The sequence below is a fragment of the Rhea pennata genome, chromosome 1 (genome assembly GCF_028389875.1).
Source record: "Rhea pennata isolate bPtePen1 chromosome 1, bPtePen1.pri, whole genome shotgun sequence".
Taxonomy (NCBI): domain Eukaryota; kingdom Metazoa; phylum Chordata; class Aves; order Rheiformes; family Rheidae; genus Rhea; species Rhea pennata.
This window is the reverse complement of record NC_084663.1, coordinates 88194462-88211765: the sequence shown is the minus strand read 5'-3', so window position 1 is coordinate 88211765 and position 17304 is coordinate 88194462. Positions and strand designations below refer to the sequence as shown.

General features: G+C 36.2%; 1 protein-coding gene across 2 annotated transcripts in view; it reads left to right on the top strand.

Moving 5' to 3' along the window:
* Positions 1 to 17304, top strand: part of STXBP5L (syntaxin binding protein 5L) — a 195663-nt gene that overhangs the window by 166870 nt on the left and 11489 nt on the right. For both annotated transcript variants that reach the window (XM_062571698.1, XM_062571688.1), the window contains one exon: positions 6297 to 6467. In XM_062571698.1, the coding sequence (XP_062427682.1) occupies positions 6297 to 6467 (171 nt within the window). The remainder of the gene's footprint in view (positions 1 to 6296; positions 6468 to 17304) is intronic.

The window sequence follows — 17304 nt, the reverse complement described above, 5'->3', positions numbered from 1 at the left end:
AAATATTAACACCCTGCCAGTGCAAATAAGAATGAGGGAAAAAAAGCAATGGGAGTTAGCAGCAGCTTAGCTCTGTAGACTGTTATAGAGTAATAGGTATGTTCTCTATATTATCTTTAACATGCGGAAAGGGGCTGTGGCTGTGCTGTGACTTCTAAAGCTTCCAGATTAAAAAAAAAAAAAAAAATGCAAGTGTGTGTGCATGTGTGAGAGTGAGAGTGTGTGCTGATACATGTGGGAGATTTAGCCAGTGAGTAAGTGGTTTAGTGGTTTAAAGGAATGCACATGGGCATGAAAAATTAAAGAAAAATGAGTGCTGTTTTCATTCATACTTAAAATTATTAAAATGATATGATATTTTAGTCAAAATGTTTATAACTGATATGTTTAAATTTAATCATGAAGGAAAAGTAGGATAACATCTTTGTTAACTGAACGGCAAAACAAGCAGTAAGGATCATCATACATTTAAGAGCTGACTAATAAACTCATACTCATTTGATAGGATCACAGTATCACAGATATTCACTTTTCCTAAGTTCTCAGTTTTTACTTAATAAAGAGCTCCTCACTGAGTGCCATCAAGGTAAGTCCTTTTTTTTTCAAGACAAACACACACATAGGTAGTATTGTATTCTCTGGTCTCTGCACAGAGTAATTTTATTAGAATAAAAAGATTTTTTTAGAATTAGAAGTATTTTAATAGACTATTAGAAGATTTGACTAAAACTTGGATTCCTTTAGAGTTGTTTGGTTGCTGCAGAATGATATGCAAGCTTAATTATATTTGTAATGCTTTGTTTGACCACATCTGTGCCTTTTTCCATTGAATATTTGCAAGCAAGTTATTTGTATGTTAACATCTATGGAACAGCTGTTCTTCCTGTAAATTGTACTGGCACACCACCAAGGACACTTTGGACAAAGATTAAATTTTTGCACCCAAAATAATTATGAATAACAAATGCATCACTTATTGATCATGTTGCAAAATAAAATGGTACCAACTTCAGTTCTTGTGAGGGATAATGATATAGAAATTAAATATAACTTAGGCAGAGCTGACAAGTAAGGTATAGGTCAACAAAAAATTCTAAAGAACCTGTAATCCTGTAGGCATTTCAGATATCAAGGTAAAAAATACGCCAACAGGTCTGAAAAGATCTGCAATGTGTTCTGTGGAAAAACAAATTTGCGTTCTTCTGATGTTCTTGTTTCAGTAGCTATTTGTTTCAATAACTGTGTCTGGAAGCCAGCACTAAAGAGATATTACAAATGAGAGCACTGTTGCTAGCTCAATTATTTCAGCTATTCTTAACCTCCAGTTAAAATCAAAGATTTTCAGCGAAAAAAATATCTTCCCAAGTACGGATGAAAAGTCAAAATGTTTAAAATCAACATGACCAGCACTTTTTTAGAAAATGGGTCCAGTAGTGTGATGTTATACAATCACTAGAGATCCAGCAGAGGAATCCAAGCAATAGAATTAATCTGAAGTATTCTAAATTGTTACCACTGTTCTTAAGGAACAAAGCCAGATTTATTTTTAATTTTGAAATGACAAGGTCTGCTTATTGAGAATAAAGTAGAAGTGATGTTATGAGGTACAGTAATATATTATTTGTATTCTTCATTTAGATATTATTCATTTTGTATTGTAGTTTCATTGCTCATAATTACTAGTAAATGTTTTTGAGAGGCTCTGTCAGTGACAACACACATACTTTGCTGCTCGTACAGTTAAAATACTGTGATGTGGTTGAAAATCTTCCTGTTATTTCTATGAAAAATAAATCCATTCACCTTGTTTTCAGGAAAATGGTGATGTCTAGGATTAAGTGCATGACAGGAGCTCTTTACCATTATGGGAACACTATTATATTATTCAGGCAGTGTGTTATAATGACAGTATCTTATACCCTTAGTGTGGACCTAAATGTACAAGCAATATGCCAATAGGATAGTTCAGCCTTCCTGTTCAAACTGAAGAAAGCATGATGACAATAATGCACATTTGCTGGCGGAACATCTGTACTGATCTCTACTAGGGGCTGCACCTTCTCCCTTGCCTGGCTAACAGAACTGTACCAAGAGAAAATTGTGATCATGACTTTGCAAGGGATTTTCAGTTAAGAAGAATCTGTTAACAATTTAAGATCTCAATTTATATTCTTATTAATGAATGATTACACTATTTTTGCACAGAGTTTGATAATTTTCTATGCAAGATTGAGACTGTTTTGCTTGCTATTTGTACAGTTATATAAGGTCTAATTTTTTTTTGGTTTAAGGGTATATCTTTTTTGCTGTGAGAAAAAAGGGTGTTAGTCACACCCATAATTACCAGCCAAAATCTAATTTATTGATAACACACAAAAATCCCGTACTGCAAACAGATAGACTTTTCCTACCCTTTAATAGCATAGATAGTAATCTTCAGCATCTGCTGAGGAGATTCTCTGGGACTTACTCATTTTGGCAGATCTTTCTGCTTCATATTAAAACAGTGCTCTCTGCTCCTTCTGCCTGCTCTTTTATTGAGCTATTTTATTGCCTTTCCTTCCAAATTAGGGTGATATTATCATACTTCTGATTAATCGTATTTAAATTCCTTTGTTCTCAGCCTCTCTTGCATCATTATTTAGAAGTGGTTTTCAACTAGTTTTTCTGTGTGACTTTATCATTTTGTCAGAACTGAAAAAGAGAAGTTTTTCTTGTCATTTTTCTTGTAATGTCCACTGCAATACAACTATCTAGGCAACAACTGCAAAAACATGTTAGTCCTTTCTTACGTACATTCAGTACATTTTGTTTCAACAGAGTCAGCTTTTCACCAATATATTGTTGGTTCCTTTTGCTTTTTGAAAAGATCACCAAGTACTGTGAAAAAGTTGTATGACTGCAGTGTTTGACAATGCAGGCTATGTAACACACACATTAATATGTGTAAACTAAAATTAGCACATGTATATATCTTGTGTGCCTTATGTCTGTGTAATAGTCTTTGAAAAAAAAAAAGAAAAAAAAAGAAAGGAAAAGAAAAAGGAAAAAAAAGAAGAAAGAAATCAGATTACAGCCTGCCATGGTTTACTGCCATGTCACACACTGCCTCTCTCTTACGGCACATCGGTAGTTCTGTCTAGGTCACAGTAACTAATTTTATAATTCTTCAGTTCCTTTTAATCTCATCATCTGCCTGGTATTTTGTGTGATGCACTGGCCTTCCCTCCAGCATGGTTCCATTTCTTTTTGGAAGAGGTACCTGTTGCAGGGAAATAGGCTGTTTCAGCTTGATTAAATCCGTGGAGTTAAATCAGCATAAAATGGAGTAACTTGTTATACTGTAGGGCAATCTACTATGATTACCTGCAATGGATTGCATAAGCCTTACACATTTAAATTAATGACCAGAATAGATTCAAACTTAGCTCTGGCTATTTAGTTCACTAGCCACAAAGAGGAGAAAAGACTGCTGCCCAGGTAGAGTGGGATGGCTTTTACATGGGACCACATAGCACCAGTGACAATGGCATCCCTGGAAAGGGATAGGAGGAGGTGGCAAATGCAGCTGTCAAAAGAAGAAGAAAAGAGAGAGAGGTTTTCTGTGCACAGCTTTCTCCCCAAGCAACTAGTCCCTGCCTTCTTTAGAATAGGCTGGAGGTAGAAGCTAGTGGCATTAACAGCACAGAGCTGTCTGTGCACTGCTTCTTCAGTACCACTCTTAATGTCTCTGGTATTGACTGGTGCTCAATATCAACCAACGCTTCTGGTACCAGAAGACCCGAATGGCCGCATGATGCAAGCAGGAAGTCAGCAAAGGAGAAAGTTAAAATACTGTCCTGTCTCTCAAACCAAACAGAACTGGAAAAAGCCAGGTCTTTAAAAGGCACCTCTGTCTGTTCTTTGGGGTAACCAGAAGATATCTGTAGTGGAAAGGAGGATCAGGAGACTCTAGTCTTAAAGGGCTAATAAATCACTGTAGTCATTTTGTCAAAGGGTGATAGCAGGAGCATCCTCACAGTCACCCTTAGAGAGCATACTATATCAAGCTACTATTGTTTTTTTCTTATCAGTTTTCTTACACACTTCATTCTCTTTCAGATGATGCAGTGAGGAACCGTTTCTCAAACAGTACTTAGCCTCTCTTCACATAAGTTTTGTATCGTTCAGTTTATATCATAACAGTATGCAAGAAATTCCTTTTTAAATACATACTAGAGTTTTCTCATAGAATTAGGTGAGTTTGATCTTGTTCATTCTCCCCAGTGTCTCAACAAAAATGTTGCTATCATAATTTCAGAATGACACTAGTCTTTTTGCACTTTTTCTTTGGTTTTGTTTTTGTTTTGGGGTTTTTTACTGAGGTTTGAAGAGTTGCATTGCTGCTATTGTATACCTTTGAGAAATAATTGTATCTAACTGGAAGAACAGAACTGTTTCAAAATATAGAAAAGGGTGTAGCTAATCACTAAAATCCCTCCTTCCTTCAATGTTTTAACACTCATGAACATTTCACCAGCTTCCGTTCTTGAAGGGAATCCTGGCAGCTTCTAGGAAGAGATCTGATTTATTTTCTGCACAGGAACTGGTTTTGCTTGTTTGGAAAGGCATGGACAGAACAACTAAAGAGAATTAGGTACCCAGATCCTGTTGATTTTTTTTGTTTAATTTGGGCCCGTGAAGGTAAGCTGAGGCAAACAAGCATACTAACCATTGCTCTTAAAATATGTCATAGTAAATAGGGACTTAGATGAATTGCATCCATTCTGTGCAATGTCCAGGGAGAGGGACTTAAAACTGTTGTTGAATGCTTCTATAGAATTGATTCTTTTTACTCTGTAATGTTCCTCACCAGTTCCTAGGATCTCCCTGGAGGTAATTAGATATCATGCTGAAACTCCTTCACACAAACTGAATTTTGAAGAAAGCAAGCAGCAGGATGAGGAGCTGTTGCTGAGGTTGAACAGTCAGCCTGTGCCCTTGAACAAAGCCCTGATCTCTAAGGACTATCTACTGAAATATATGAATAGTTGAAGCATATTTTGAAAATTTCCCTAGCTCCAAGTTGAATGAATCATCCACGTCATTTTTTTAATCTACTGTTAATTCAGTAGTCATGCATTAAGAAACATGATAAGAGTCATGAAAGTTGTCTCCTACAGAGCCATTTCGTTATGCAGTACCAATGCTAAATTGCTTTCTAAAATAAATTCTTTCCTGTTTTGTTCATCAAGACTAAACTGCTTTCACAAGAAAGGGATGTGACTTACAAGATTAGATAAAATAGTATGCTATATGCTATGTTCAGTATAGGATCTGTGCCAGTTTTCTCATTTGAACATAGAAATAAATTTTGATGGTGTACAATGGCATAATAACAGAGAAAGAAATTTGTATCGCTATATTAAAAATATATTTAAAATATATTAAAAATATATTTTCTTGGATACAACACAAACCAAAGAGAATTAACTGAATTTGATATATATGTACGGAATCTAAAGGACTAATTTTGAGATATAAATAGCCTGACATTTAAAACAAAGGCAGAAGCTCCAAGTTTGCCCCTAGCTATAGAGTTGAGCTTCCATTGTTTTGAATAGAAATAGTCAGTGTGCTCGCATAGTTCTGAATTTGTTCTTTACTTGTTATTTGCATTAATTACGTAGCAGGTGAATTGTTTTCCTGATGGTAAGTGTGAATTATATGCAGACCAGAAATAATTCTGGCTGCGTATCCTTTCGTATGTTGAGGGAAAAATTACTTTCAGTAATTCATCTCCTCTTACTGTTGTATCCAACACTGAGCAATATTATAGCTAATCTTACAATTATCCCAAACATAGGTGCCTGCTTCATGGCATTGTCAAGTCAGGAGGGTAAGATATCTCGTGCTAAGCTCCATCTTGTAGTAAATTACACTTGCAATTACTTAGGAGAGCAAAGAAAAAAGATAGTTTTCAGATTTATGTGGTATCTAATGAGGAGACAGATCATCAGAGATAAGTGTTACCATCTATATCTCAATAAACTGCCTGTATACATACATCAACAAAATGCAGTCCAATCTGCAGCTGTAGGAACAGGTACCAGTTGTATGTCCCTTTTTAAATTTCAAAATATACCTCGAAAATATAATGAGTTATTCCTACGTATGTGTGCCAGATTGATAAAACAAGTAGTTTATCTCAGAGGATTTGGTTAGATCATTCCTACGTAATGGAACTTCCGTTTTTCCTCCAGTCTGAATTTTGAGAGCTGACACTTTGCCTAGTAATTTCTGCATTCACTTTCCAGATCATGTCAATGGTCACTGTACAAGCCCAACGTCCCAGAGCTGCAGTTCAGGAAAACGACTTTCTAGCGCGGATGTCACCAAAGCAAATCGCCGCGGGCCTGGGAGGCCCCCCTTTAGAAAAGCGCAGTCTGCCGCCTGCATGGAGATTTCTCTCCCAGTCACCACAGAAGGTGGGTGGCAATGACAATGTTTCTAGGTATTTGTGATTTTTCACTTTCTCACTAGCTGTGAAAGCAAATAAGTTACACTCTATTTGGCATGATCTTTGTCTTAGTCATTGCCCTAAACTGCTGTCTTCATTTGACTGTTTAGAACTAGAGCGGTCCCTGTGTGTTAGTGTTGTTACTAACCAGCCTGCTCCTGAGCTCTGTGCTGCCTAGAGACGCGGGATGCTAAGCCTTTCCCAACTCTTCCCGTCGTCCCCTCGCCTGTACCGATCGGATGCTTTGTTCCAAAAAAAGCAATTGCTTATAGTGGCTTCTGTACAGTAATTGTGGCAGCCAGGAATACTAACATTTTAAACTCTCCTGGTGTCTAGTTATCAAGTGGGAAAATGAGTAAGATATTTTTAGAATGCGAGTTCAGGCTTTGCACATATACATTTATTTATTCATTAGTACTGAATATTTCATAAAATTCTACAACCCTTGACCACCCTTTACTATAAAAATATTGCTCATAATGTAATTCATTTTTATACTTGTGAGAAGTTTCTACCTCTAATTCCTGAAAAAGCAGTCTTCAAATCTTGATCTACCTGAACGCAGAGACTCAGTAAAACTGAGATACACAAAGTGGATACACAAAGTGGCTGTACATTGTGCTCGAAACTTAGAATAAGCACATTTCAATTTCAACACTGCCAGCTATTTCACCGCAGAGTGTTTAAGCAGGAGCATTCAGCTAATGTATCTTCCTTCAATCTTGATAGTGTTCTCACTCTGTTGTTGGTGCCCTTTGCTTTACTCCTAACTCCCAGGCTTTCAGCTTTTCCCATATTCCTGCAATATAAGAATACATTATCTGTGCAGAAAAGGTTCAGCTTATCAAAAACTGAAAAAGCAAGATACTCAAAAAAACATAGAACTGTAGTGTTGACTATTTAATAATAAATATAAATTTTAAAATATTTAAACAATATAAGTGATAAAATGTAATTTTTTAATTTGAAAAATGATTGATTTTAACAATTAACTCTTAAAAATTCTTTTTTTAAATTTAATGAAGTTGCAGGATAATTGCTTAAGTGTCTAAGTGATATTAAACTTCTAGGGCTGCTATTTGACTGTAGCCCTGGCTACACCCCCCATGGTGCTATGTATTTTAGGCCATCAGGAACTCAATGACCCTAATCCCACTTCTTGCAAGAAGTATTAGTATCCTGACCTGCCTGTCTGCAAAAGTGCTTGCGCCACAGAAGTTCTTCACAGCTGAGACCAGGACTCACCAATTTTACCCATTGTTGATGAGGACAGAGCAAAGGAGAATTATATCACTCAGAGTGTCTAGTTTTGTATTTTTGAATGGAAATTGTAGCAAATACCTTTGCAACTAGCTGCAAATTGCTAAAAAAAAAAAAAAAAAAAAAAAAAAGAAATTCTTTAGGATAATATAAAATAGGAGAATTTTTACCGAGCCTTTCTTACGACTAGTGTGAGATCACACCACAGAAAAATATGGTCTATTTGTCTGAGACCTAATAAGAAAACATTAGTTAAGTATATAATGCTCCAAGATTATGTTCTTGGCTGGAATGGAGCTGATATCCCAAGGATTGCTGCGATGTCCTCAAGCAGCTCCCTCCATTTGATTTAAGAGCAGCATTGACCTACATTGTCCCACAGGACATACAAGGAGGCATGGCTGAACATTTGCTGCAAAAAAGGCTGTTCGCTGCAGGTGTTAGCAGCTTCCATCTATGTCATTGCTCTTCTGCTAGAAGTCACCTCCTATTGCCAGAGGCTGTCGTGCCAGAACAGATACTGATGGAAGAGGAATTGTTTGAGCTGTCCCCATCTGCTTAAGTACAGAATCATTTAGCTTAATTTAGACAGCTTTCTGTATTGGGTCACATTATCTCACTGCCTTTAGTGGAGGAGCATTAACCTTCTGCAGAGGAACAGGAACAAAACCCTGAGAGTAGTGATATTTCAATTGACACAGCTGTTTCTTTAGTGACCATCCAACCATTGCCTTAGACTGCATGTAAAACTAGGGTGTTTTAACATCCCCAGACCTCACTGAAGTAATGTTTAGATAACTGTAGCAAGTTTTCACTTTATTACTAATGCAAAGCAATACAGGACCCAGGTTTTCTTTACTTGCCCAAAACTGTTAGCCCAGGTGTTGTATATCCTCCCATGCGTCGCAGTAACAGTGCTACTGACTGGCATCTGTAGCTAACTTGGCCTTTGAGTGAGCTTTACAATATTGTGAATTCTTCATAGGTGAAGTCATAGGCTGAACAGTGAAAATGTTGAACTATATTGTAGACTTTGTATAATATATAACAAAGAGTAATCATTTCCATCATCCTCCAGAAATCACTTATAAGAAGTAATCCTGTTCAAATACTAAACCTTCTATCATCTAAAAAGTAAATTCAGATTAATTAATGGTTCCTAAATGAATATTTTTACTAAAGTAGATTTAGAAGGCTCCAAGGCCTTTATAAACACCTATGCATAAGAGAACTTTTCAGCTAGGTAATCACCATATTTTCCTCCAGATTAGTTATTGTTGATGATTATAATATGTAGTTCTTATATAACACTTTCACCTACATCTCTCTGTGCACCGAAGATGGTAAGTACTCCTGTCAGATTACAGCTCATGGTGGGCAATATATCACTGCCACAGTAGTTTCTTGATTCTTTGTAATGCCAAACTCTATTAGAATTATTACTGTAGCTGATACTGCTGCAGTGCTTGCACTATTACATATAACTTGGCTATAATACTTCCCAATCCTTAATGTGTTTCTTCTTTTACTTCTCCCTCCCATCCTTACTAGAGTAAGTAGTGTCAATGGCAGAAGCAAGAAAGAACCTACTGCCCCATTTACACTCTTGTACAAAAAGTTCAGGAGTATGGTGATACTTTTGATGGCATCATGATGCTTTTCTGCATATCCATATCATGAAAGATTCAGTTTGTAATGCTCATCACTAACTATACTACCTATCAAATTTAATATTAAAATATGTATCTTTCTCAAGATGGTCATTTAACCTCTTTTCAGGGATGTAGAGTAAACTAGTGTAACTGACATATTTAAAAGTATCACTGGTGTCACTGGAATGATATTACAGCTCTTAGTAAGGTCAGTGAAATGACTGTAAAACAGTTTTCCATGCTTCAAGAAAGAGCTAGCCAGAGTCTTAAGGATATTTTGTATTAACATGTAATATGATAGAGCATGGTTTGAGTTTGTTCCTGAGTATGTGGGTTTATGTGCGCAAACACATACGCAAGTCACTCTTTAGCACATCTGTTAACTAAAATAACTTTCTGATGCCTTATATTCTCCCACTGAAATGAAACCATCTATCTAACTTGTATAAACTTCTTTTTTAGATGGTATTGGTCTTTTGAATGCTAGCTCCTCTAGCTGATTAGTTTGGAATGATTGACACTTTGTAGTTCTTCGTGTATCTTCAATTTCTAGACACATTGCTTTCACAAGTGATTTGATCTATCTCAGTAGGATTTTATATTAAATATCATGGTAGAAGGTGACCTGATCCTTGAAAAGTTCTTAGATTGGTGGTAAAGAGACAGGTGAGGGGGAAGGAAGATAAGAAGTTAAAAGATTTGAGAAAGAATGTACTTAGAATAAACATTTTCTGGGCTCTTTCAACCTCCCTTTCTTCCCCCAAAAAAGAATTTCTTGGCTGATTGGGAATATATACTGTAAGAAGGAATGAATATGTTTACAAGAAATAAATATATCCTTGCTATTTCAGAGAGAGATGATATTTCAGGTTAGTCTTTAGTTAGGATTCTATTATTCTACTTGACTAGAATTTTGATTAGAGATTGCTATCTCGGTAATGTTAAGCACTTTTTATACATAAAGAAGTCCTTTGTGTGGGGGTAAATGGTTCTTAGCTTTTCTTAAGCTGAGGGCCTGTCTCTGAGGCACTGAAAACACTTGCAGATTTTTTAATAATTTTTCCAGTTCCTGCTCTTTCCAACCTTTACTAACTGATTTGATTTAAAAAATAGTACACTTTGGTGACTAACCATAGCATATATATTAGAATAATAAATCACTCTTTTACTCTCACATTGGGTTTCAAAACCCATTTATTTAAATCTGATCTTTTAGTACAGCAGCATCTGTATTTCCAGTACTTTCCTCAAGTCTATTTTCAGGCAATCTTCACACAGTAAATTCTTCTGACTTCAAGATGTTACTTCATTCCTTTAGATGATCTTCAAGATGTTTTGCTGACTCTTATCTCTTTGTATGTGTAAAAGGATTCCTTCGGTAGAAAAACATTTTGAAGAATGTCTTTGCAAGATAGATCAAGCTTTGGAAGAAAATGGAGAGGAGCAGTCTTTCTTTCTGCCAGTCACAATACTGCAAACTGTTAAGCTTCATAAAATGCTGGCATTTATTCCACATTCGTTGAAGAACAGTTCAAAAACCAAGCAACAGTAGCAGAGTAAGAGTGATTTTGCTTGAATCTTTATTGTTATTGCTTAAACATCTTTCCCAAGCATCCTCATCTGATATAGAAAACTTGTTAGAAGGCTCTCAAGGTCTTCATATGCAAGTTAATTTTATTCTAGGCTAAAAATTACTGCTATTTCAGTTTCAAAGGCTGATTTATTTTCCCAAGAGACTAGTATCTAGATTAAATAGCTTGTTATGATTATATTTTTGTCAATATTTGCTGCTGGACATTAGTACAGCATTTCTCAAATACCATTTATGCTATTTAAAATGTTACAGATTTTTGTGTGTATCTTTAGTATCTTTCATAAATGCAGTATTGTCATAGCTGCACTGATTAACTCTGGAGCTGCTGAATGCTCCATATCTAACTTTAGCAGGAAAAGTAGGAGGAAAATTTTACAGGTTCTCAATAGCATATTATTGATTCTAAGCAATCCTATATTCACATCATTTTGATCAAACTGTTTCTTCCTTGCACTAATTTAAGAACTTAAGTGCATTCAAAATAAAACCATAAATACAGCAAATTCCATTGCTGAACAACTTCCAAATTCTGTACTTCTTCTAGTCCTTTTTGACTGGTCTAAGACTTTAGGAGTTAGTAATTATATTTCTTAGATAAAGCCTTCTTACACAGGGTATAGACAACATTTTTGATTATCAAGCTAACGGTGTGCTGTAAAAATGTACATGAACACATACTATTCAAGGAGATCCTTACAGAGATTCCTTCCCACCATATTATCCTGTGGAAAGGGAATTCATTTTTTCTCAAAACTTAGTGGACCTCCTTGCAGGCTATAGCCATTTGCACTGATCACCTCTTCATCTGCTCCAGCTATTCTCTTGTTTTGTCTGCTAGTGTCTTCACAGAAACATTGAAACAAGGAGTCTATTAACCTTTTGTTTAGCTTCTGGGAGGAAAATGTGCAGCCCTAACTGGCTTGCCCTCTGTGCTGTTGCACGGATCCTACACAGTCCACCTCAGTCCAAGAAATAATACTGCATACTCATTAAACTCATTAGAGCTCCATTTTCAGAGATCTCTCTCTGGTCAAGAATTTCAATGTAGATGAACTGGCCCATGGCATGTTCATTAGGTCTTAGTGCTACATAATTGTCTCCAACCAAGGAATCTTAACAGGGATTTGAGTTACACTGCAATTTTCTAAGAATGCTAAGGGCAAGATCTTTAAATTCATTTTTTTGGTTCACTCATTTGATTATACATAGTCAACATTTGATGCAGAGTATTTGAATTGAAATGCCAGTGTGAGCTAGCAGAATCAACCACTGAGGGATTGGTAGCCATTATCTTCGGTGACTTTGTTTAAAACTCTACGGCAAGTAAAATGCAATTTCCATTTTAATAGATCCAGTATACCTTCACTTGAAGCATTTCTTTTGAATCTGCATATAGAATGACTAAAATTGTTCTTTGGATAAATTACTTTGTTTCTTGCCTGGTTTTGTCCAGTATGTTCTGGAGATGAATAGTATCTGAACTATCTAACTATCTATGATATATACTTTAAACTTCTGTTCTTACTCAGGGGTTTTAGTGATAAAAATGATAAGAAGCTTCATATATGGCCTGGCAGGGGCTTCTGTTTTTTCTTCTTTTTGGATTTTGGTTTAGGTTTTGAGGTTTTGGGGATGATGAGTTTTTTGAGGTTTTTTGTTTTGTTTTTTTAGATTCAGCAAATTCTAAGATAACTTTCTGAAGTTTGCCCATTTCTTTGGACTATTGTTTCTGTAATAAGGCTCCAGAATCTTTCTTCACCTTAATCAGTATTTGCCTATAAATTCATGGATGAAACTCTAGAGAAGTGCTAATGTTTGTTATCATAGTTCCTGTGTGCTGTAGTTAAGGCCATAGAAATGTAATACTTGAGTGTTCATGTTAAAGAAAGTCTGCAACCTGAGCAACCAGATCAACTGATGACTTGCACTGTGCATTGCAGTATTTCTTACCATTACTACTATAAGTTTTGCATCATTTTTTCTCTTGTAAATTATGACTAAACTGTTATGCTATTTGTAGTAGTGTTGTATGTATATTCCACTGGATTTTGGGGGGCTGGATGAATGAATGGAGCCATTAGTTCTCATTTTGGGAGAGAGCAAGAAGAGGAGAATTTCTTTTATTTTTTATCATTTTTCCCTTTTTCGTGGGTCTGTTGAGTCGGAAGCCCACAGTTGATGCTAACCAACTGATGATAGTCTAGAAGATGGAAACTACCATCTTCAAAGGCCACTTTGAACTCTAGAGGCCACTGGGCCTCTAAGGAAAGATTGAAACAACTTGATTGCTTGATCTAGAAACATGTTGAAAAGGAAGTGCAATATTCTCCAAATACAGGGCAGGGTACTGCAGAGAGGAAAAGAAAGTGCTGTTCATGTCTGCTGAGAGAAGGCTAGGAAATAACAGCTGTAGATTACTACAGCAGAATGACAACCTAAGGGAGACAGTGAGGGAACCACTCTAACCATAGGGAGAGTTACGTGCAGAAATGGACTCTCTGAGGAGGTTACTGCATCTCCAGCAGGTTTTCAGAACAGCTTTTATTCTCCACTGCATTCCCTGTGTTGTGCCTCTTGATAATCTACAATAAATGATTTCTGATGGACTTTTTTTCCCAACTAGCCGGGCAAACTGACACTTGCCAGATCAACTGAGGACATTACAGAACTCAGGGAACCACCCATCAGTAGGCAAGGGGTTTTGCTAGGTAGCCTTTCACAACAGATATAAAAGCCCTTGACTTTAGATTTCTGTCTTTATTTCTCAGTGAGTGATTTATTAGGGTATTGCTTCTACTTGAGAATCATTTCAATTTTAGAAGCATTTGAGTTTACATAGTTGTAATGAGTAAAAATAGGAATAGCATAGTAGGAGATAGCTTATAGACTCTGTGATAAGCTACAGTCTCTGCTAGCTGCTCAGCTTCTCACAACTGTATTTCTTGTCTGTGAAGAGGGGCAGACAAAAGGTTGTGCAGAGGAAAGTTATTAAGAAAGTTGGGGTGATTTTTTTCCCCAATACTTAGCAGAATCACATCACTTCTGCCCCCCCCCCAGCACTGCAAACTCAAAGATATATTAAAAGCCAATCCTGCAGAGCTGAAATAAAAAATGTGGCACCAAAAGAGTAAGTGTTCCAGGGAATGATGTTCTAGTGTTTTCTATAAGATTTTCATATCCATTTCAAAGTACTCCATTTGGGCACTAAACTATAAGCTCCACAAATTATTCAAGAGGTAATATAATTGTTTCCAGGAATGGCTTGTCTGTAATGGTACATTCCTTTTTAGTTATGGAGGAGATGAGAGTGTTTCTGCTTGTTTTCTGATAATTTTTTTTAAGGCTCTTTTCCTGCTTCCTCTTAGAAAAGAGATGTAGAAAGATTCTAGAAGTGAGCAAGGGACAAAACCCACTCTGCCTGTGCTGTACCAAATCACAACCAACAGCAGCTAGTCCTGGGAGTAAGGGCACAATCCAGCCCACCTACCTCAGTCTATCACTTTAGGATGCAGGCTTGGGGGCTAGGTAGGCTGCCTAACATAATGAATGTCCTAACCAAATGGATGGGGCATGCCACTTACCCAAGAAGTCTGGTGGTTAGAGGACCTGCATAAAAAGTAGGTTGTTATGGCAAAGGGGAGACCAGTTTCTAGACCCTGTGGATGGTGTTCAAGTGTAGCTCTCCACATGTTGACATTTTATATTAGGTCCTCAACAAATAAAAAATGGGACCAGAAGGGTCAGAAGCCTTAGGCTTGCCCTCACAGCTGAGCATCATAACCAGCCAGCTGTCATCATTTAATCTTAATCATAATCATAATCTTCATCAGATCTAACCACTACCTTCCTTCAGAGATTTGAGTAGAGTTTAAGTGTGTGTCTGCCTAAATCTGGCCACAGGAGAATTTTAGATGTCCACATCCTTGGAAGAAGCAGTGTGGGGTGGTGGTAATCTGAGAAATGAGAATGACTGAGAAATGAAGGCATCTAGTGGCTAGGAAAGTCCAAGGAAGAAAGGGGCAAGAGCCTTGTTTGAAGGCACGTGAGGTGTTTCCGTGAGGTACCTGTTGGATAATAGAATTCACTTCTTTTCTTATAGGAAGCTACATATTTTCCTTATTATTTAAAACAACCAGCTAAACAAAAATTTTACTCTTCTTACAGCTACTGAATGTCTACTCAGTTTTAATGTTAATGGTGACTTGATTCCAAGTTAAACTAATTTCACACTGTATTCTAAAGGTGTTGAATTTGGAAGGTGCATTTTGCACTACATACTTGGTTTTTGTGCTTGTTAGCAATCACTTCTGACCAACATAAATTATTTTTCTATATCTGATTTTTTTTGAAGTGGAACACACTATTAAGTTGTTTCTGATACTTCTGTGACAAAATGGAATAGATTCTAGGCTGTTATATATACAGAGCTAGGGAAGAACATATGAATAATTTTAGATAGCTCAAATTGCATGATAAAAGCCATTCCAAATGTTTACTTCAAAATAAAACACTTCATAATTACAGTAGAGTTACACTGTACTCATATAAGCAAGCAGAAAACTGAAAAAAATCCTTTAAAAATGTTTTCACTTGCTTCGTTATGACAGTAGCTATTTTGACTCCTCTACTGAATGAACCTAAGGCTTTTTTTCTATTATGTCCTTTGTCTCCTCCTTACCCTTGGGCACTTCCACCTATGAAAGTTACACAAATTATTCTTTTCCAAACCATGAGTGTTGTGAAGATGCTTCAGTCAGAATGGGTTCTAGATTTAGATTTAAATTCTAGAGATTTCTGGTATCTTTGACTAAAAACACAAATCCAAATTTATAATCTGTATTGAAATTGAGATCTTAGTGATCTGAATGTGAAGATACTTTGCTTGTGAAAGTACAGGCAAGTGATTCATACAATTGATTATGGAAAATTGGTACAGATTACCTACTGTAAAGATCTCTAACATTTTCATCTTGCTATAAAAGTGCTATTTCTACCTTATTCTTAATATGAAAAACTAGTCTGGCTGTACCTGTTTTTAAAACATGCTGAAGCAAAACCTAAGCCTGAACTTTTCCATATTCTGGAAATATCAACATAAAGATCCAAGTCTGGTGACCTGAATCTGTTTTCTCTTTCAGGGCTTTATTTGTTATCATTCACATCAGTCTTATGTCAGTATAATTCTGTAAAGCTTTTAGAGTTACACTGCTATAACTATGCAACAGCAGGATAATCTATTCCAGAGATTTTCCAGCAAGGCCAAATGTCCCACAGGTGTGAGGTCTGTGTAAGCAAACACAGCCATCCTGATTTGAATGCTTTGCAAGCAATACATTCACATTCTTTTTAATTTTAGGGAAATTGGTTTGATGTGATCTAGTAGGAAATAATTCATAGTAAAATTCCAAATTATTAGTGCAGCATTTGCACTTAAAACAACTTCTGCTGCTTTCTAATGAGTTGCTTTAATGTGGAATGCAGCTTTAGAGTGGCGCTATTAAAATGTGTTTGAAGGTGTTTTCAGCCAAATAAACGTGCAGTGTTCTTAAATGTATGAAAACCCTGCAGTGTTACTTCCTGCCCCTTTCTCCTCTGTGTTGCTGAAGCATTGCCGTCACTAGTACGATTCAGTGTCTGTTTATGTCCGTATGATGTTACAGCGTGCAAAGTCATGTTTGAAGTGTAATTCCTTTACTGTATGTTTACACTGGCATTCAGAGCTTTGCATGATTTCCTGAATCAATAACAATTTGCATATTTAAAAAGTGACAAATTTCTCTTAAGATTTTTAAGGTGGTGATACTTAGACTGGTAAATGTTTTAATGTTTTCATTAGCTTCTGTTAGGTCAGATATTTGGGATTGAAACTTTCAGAAATTTCCAAATGAAGAGAGCATAAACCATTTAGTTTTGTTTCCAGAATATACTGATTTTCATATTACAAAATGTGAAATTTCATATAGATTTTGCAAGCAGATCAGTTATTCAGTAATTTAAAACCATAAGAAAACCTACAAAGAGAATCCAGGACACTGACAGTTGATTGCAAAACTCTCCAGGAATGAATGTAAACATTACAGTGGAAATGGTCCTCTTTGTCCCTGTAGTTTTCTTTCATTCTTCATACAAAGTGATAATTTTGCTTTCATGATACCTAACTTCAGAAAGAGAATGACTTTATGTTTCTGTGTTAGTCTTTACTCCATTATTTTAGCATAATCACTATGATAATCTCATGGAAAAGATTTTATGTGAGGATATGTTCCCCTTGTAAGGCTTTTGCTAAAGCTGAGAGTAGA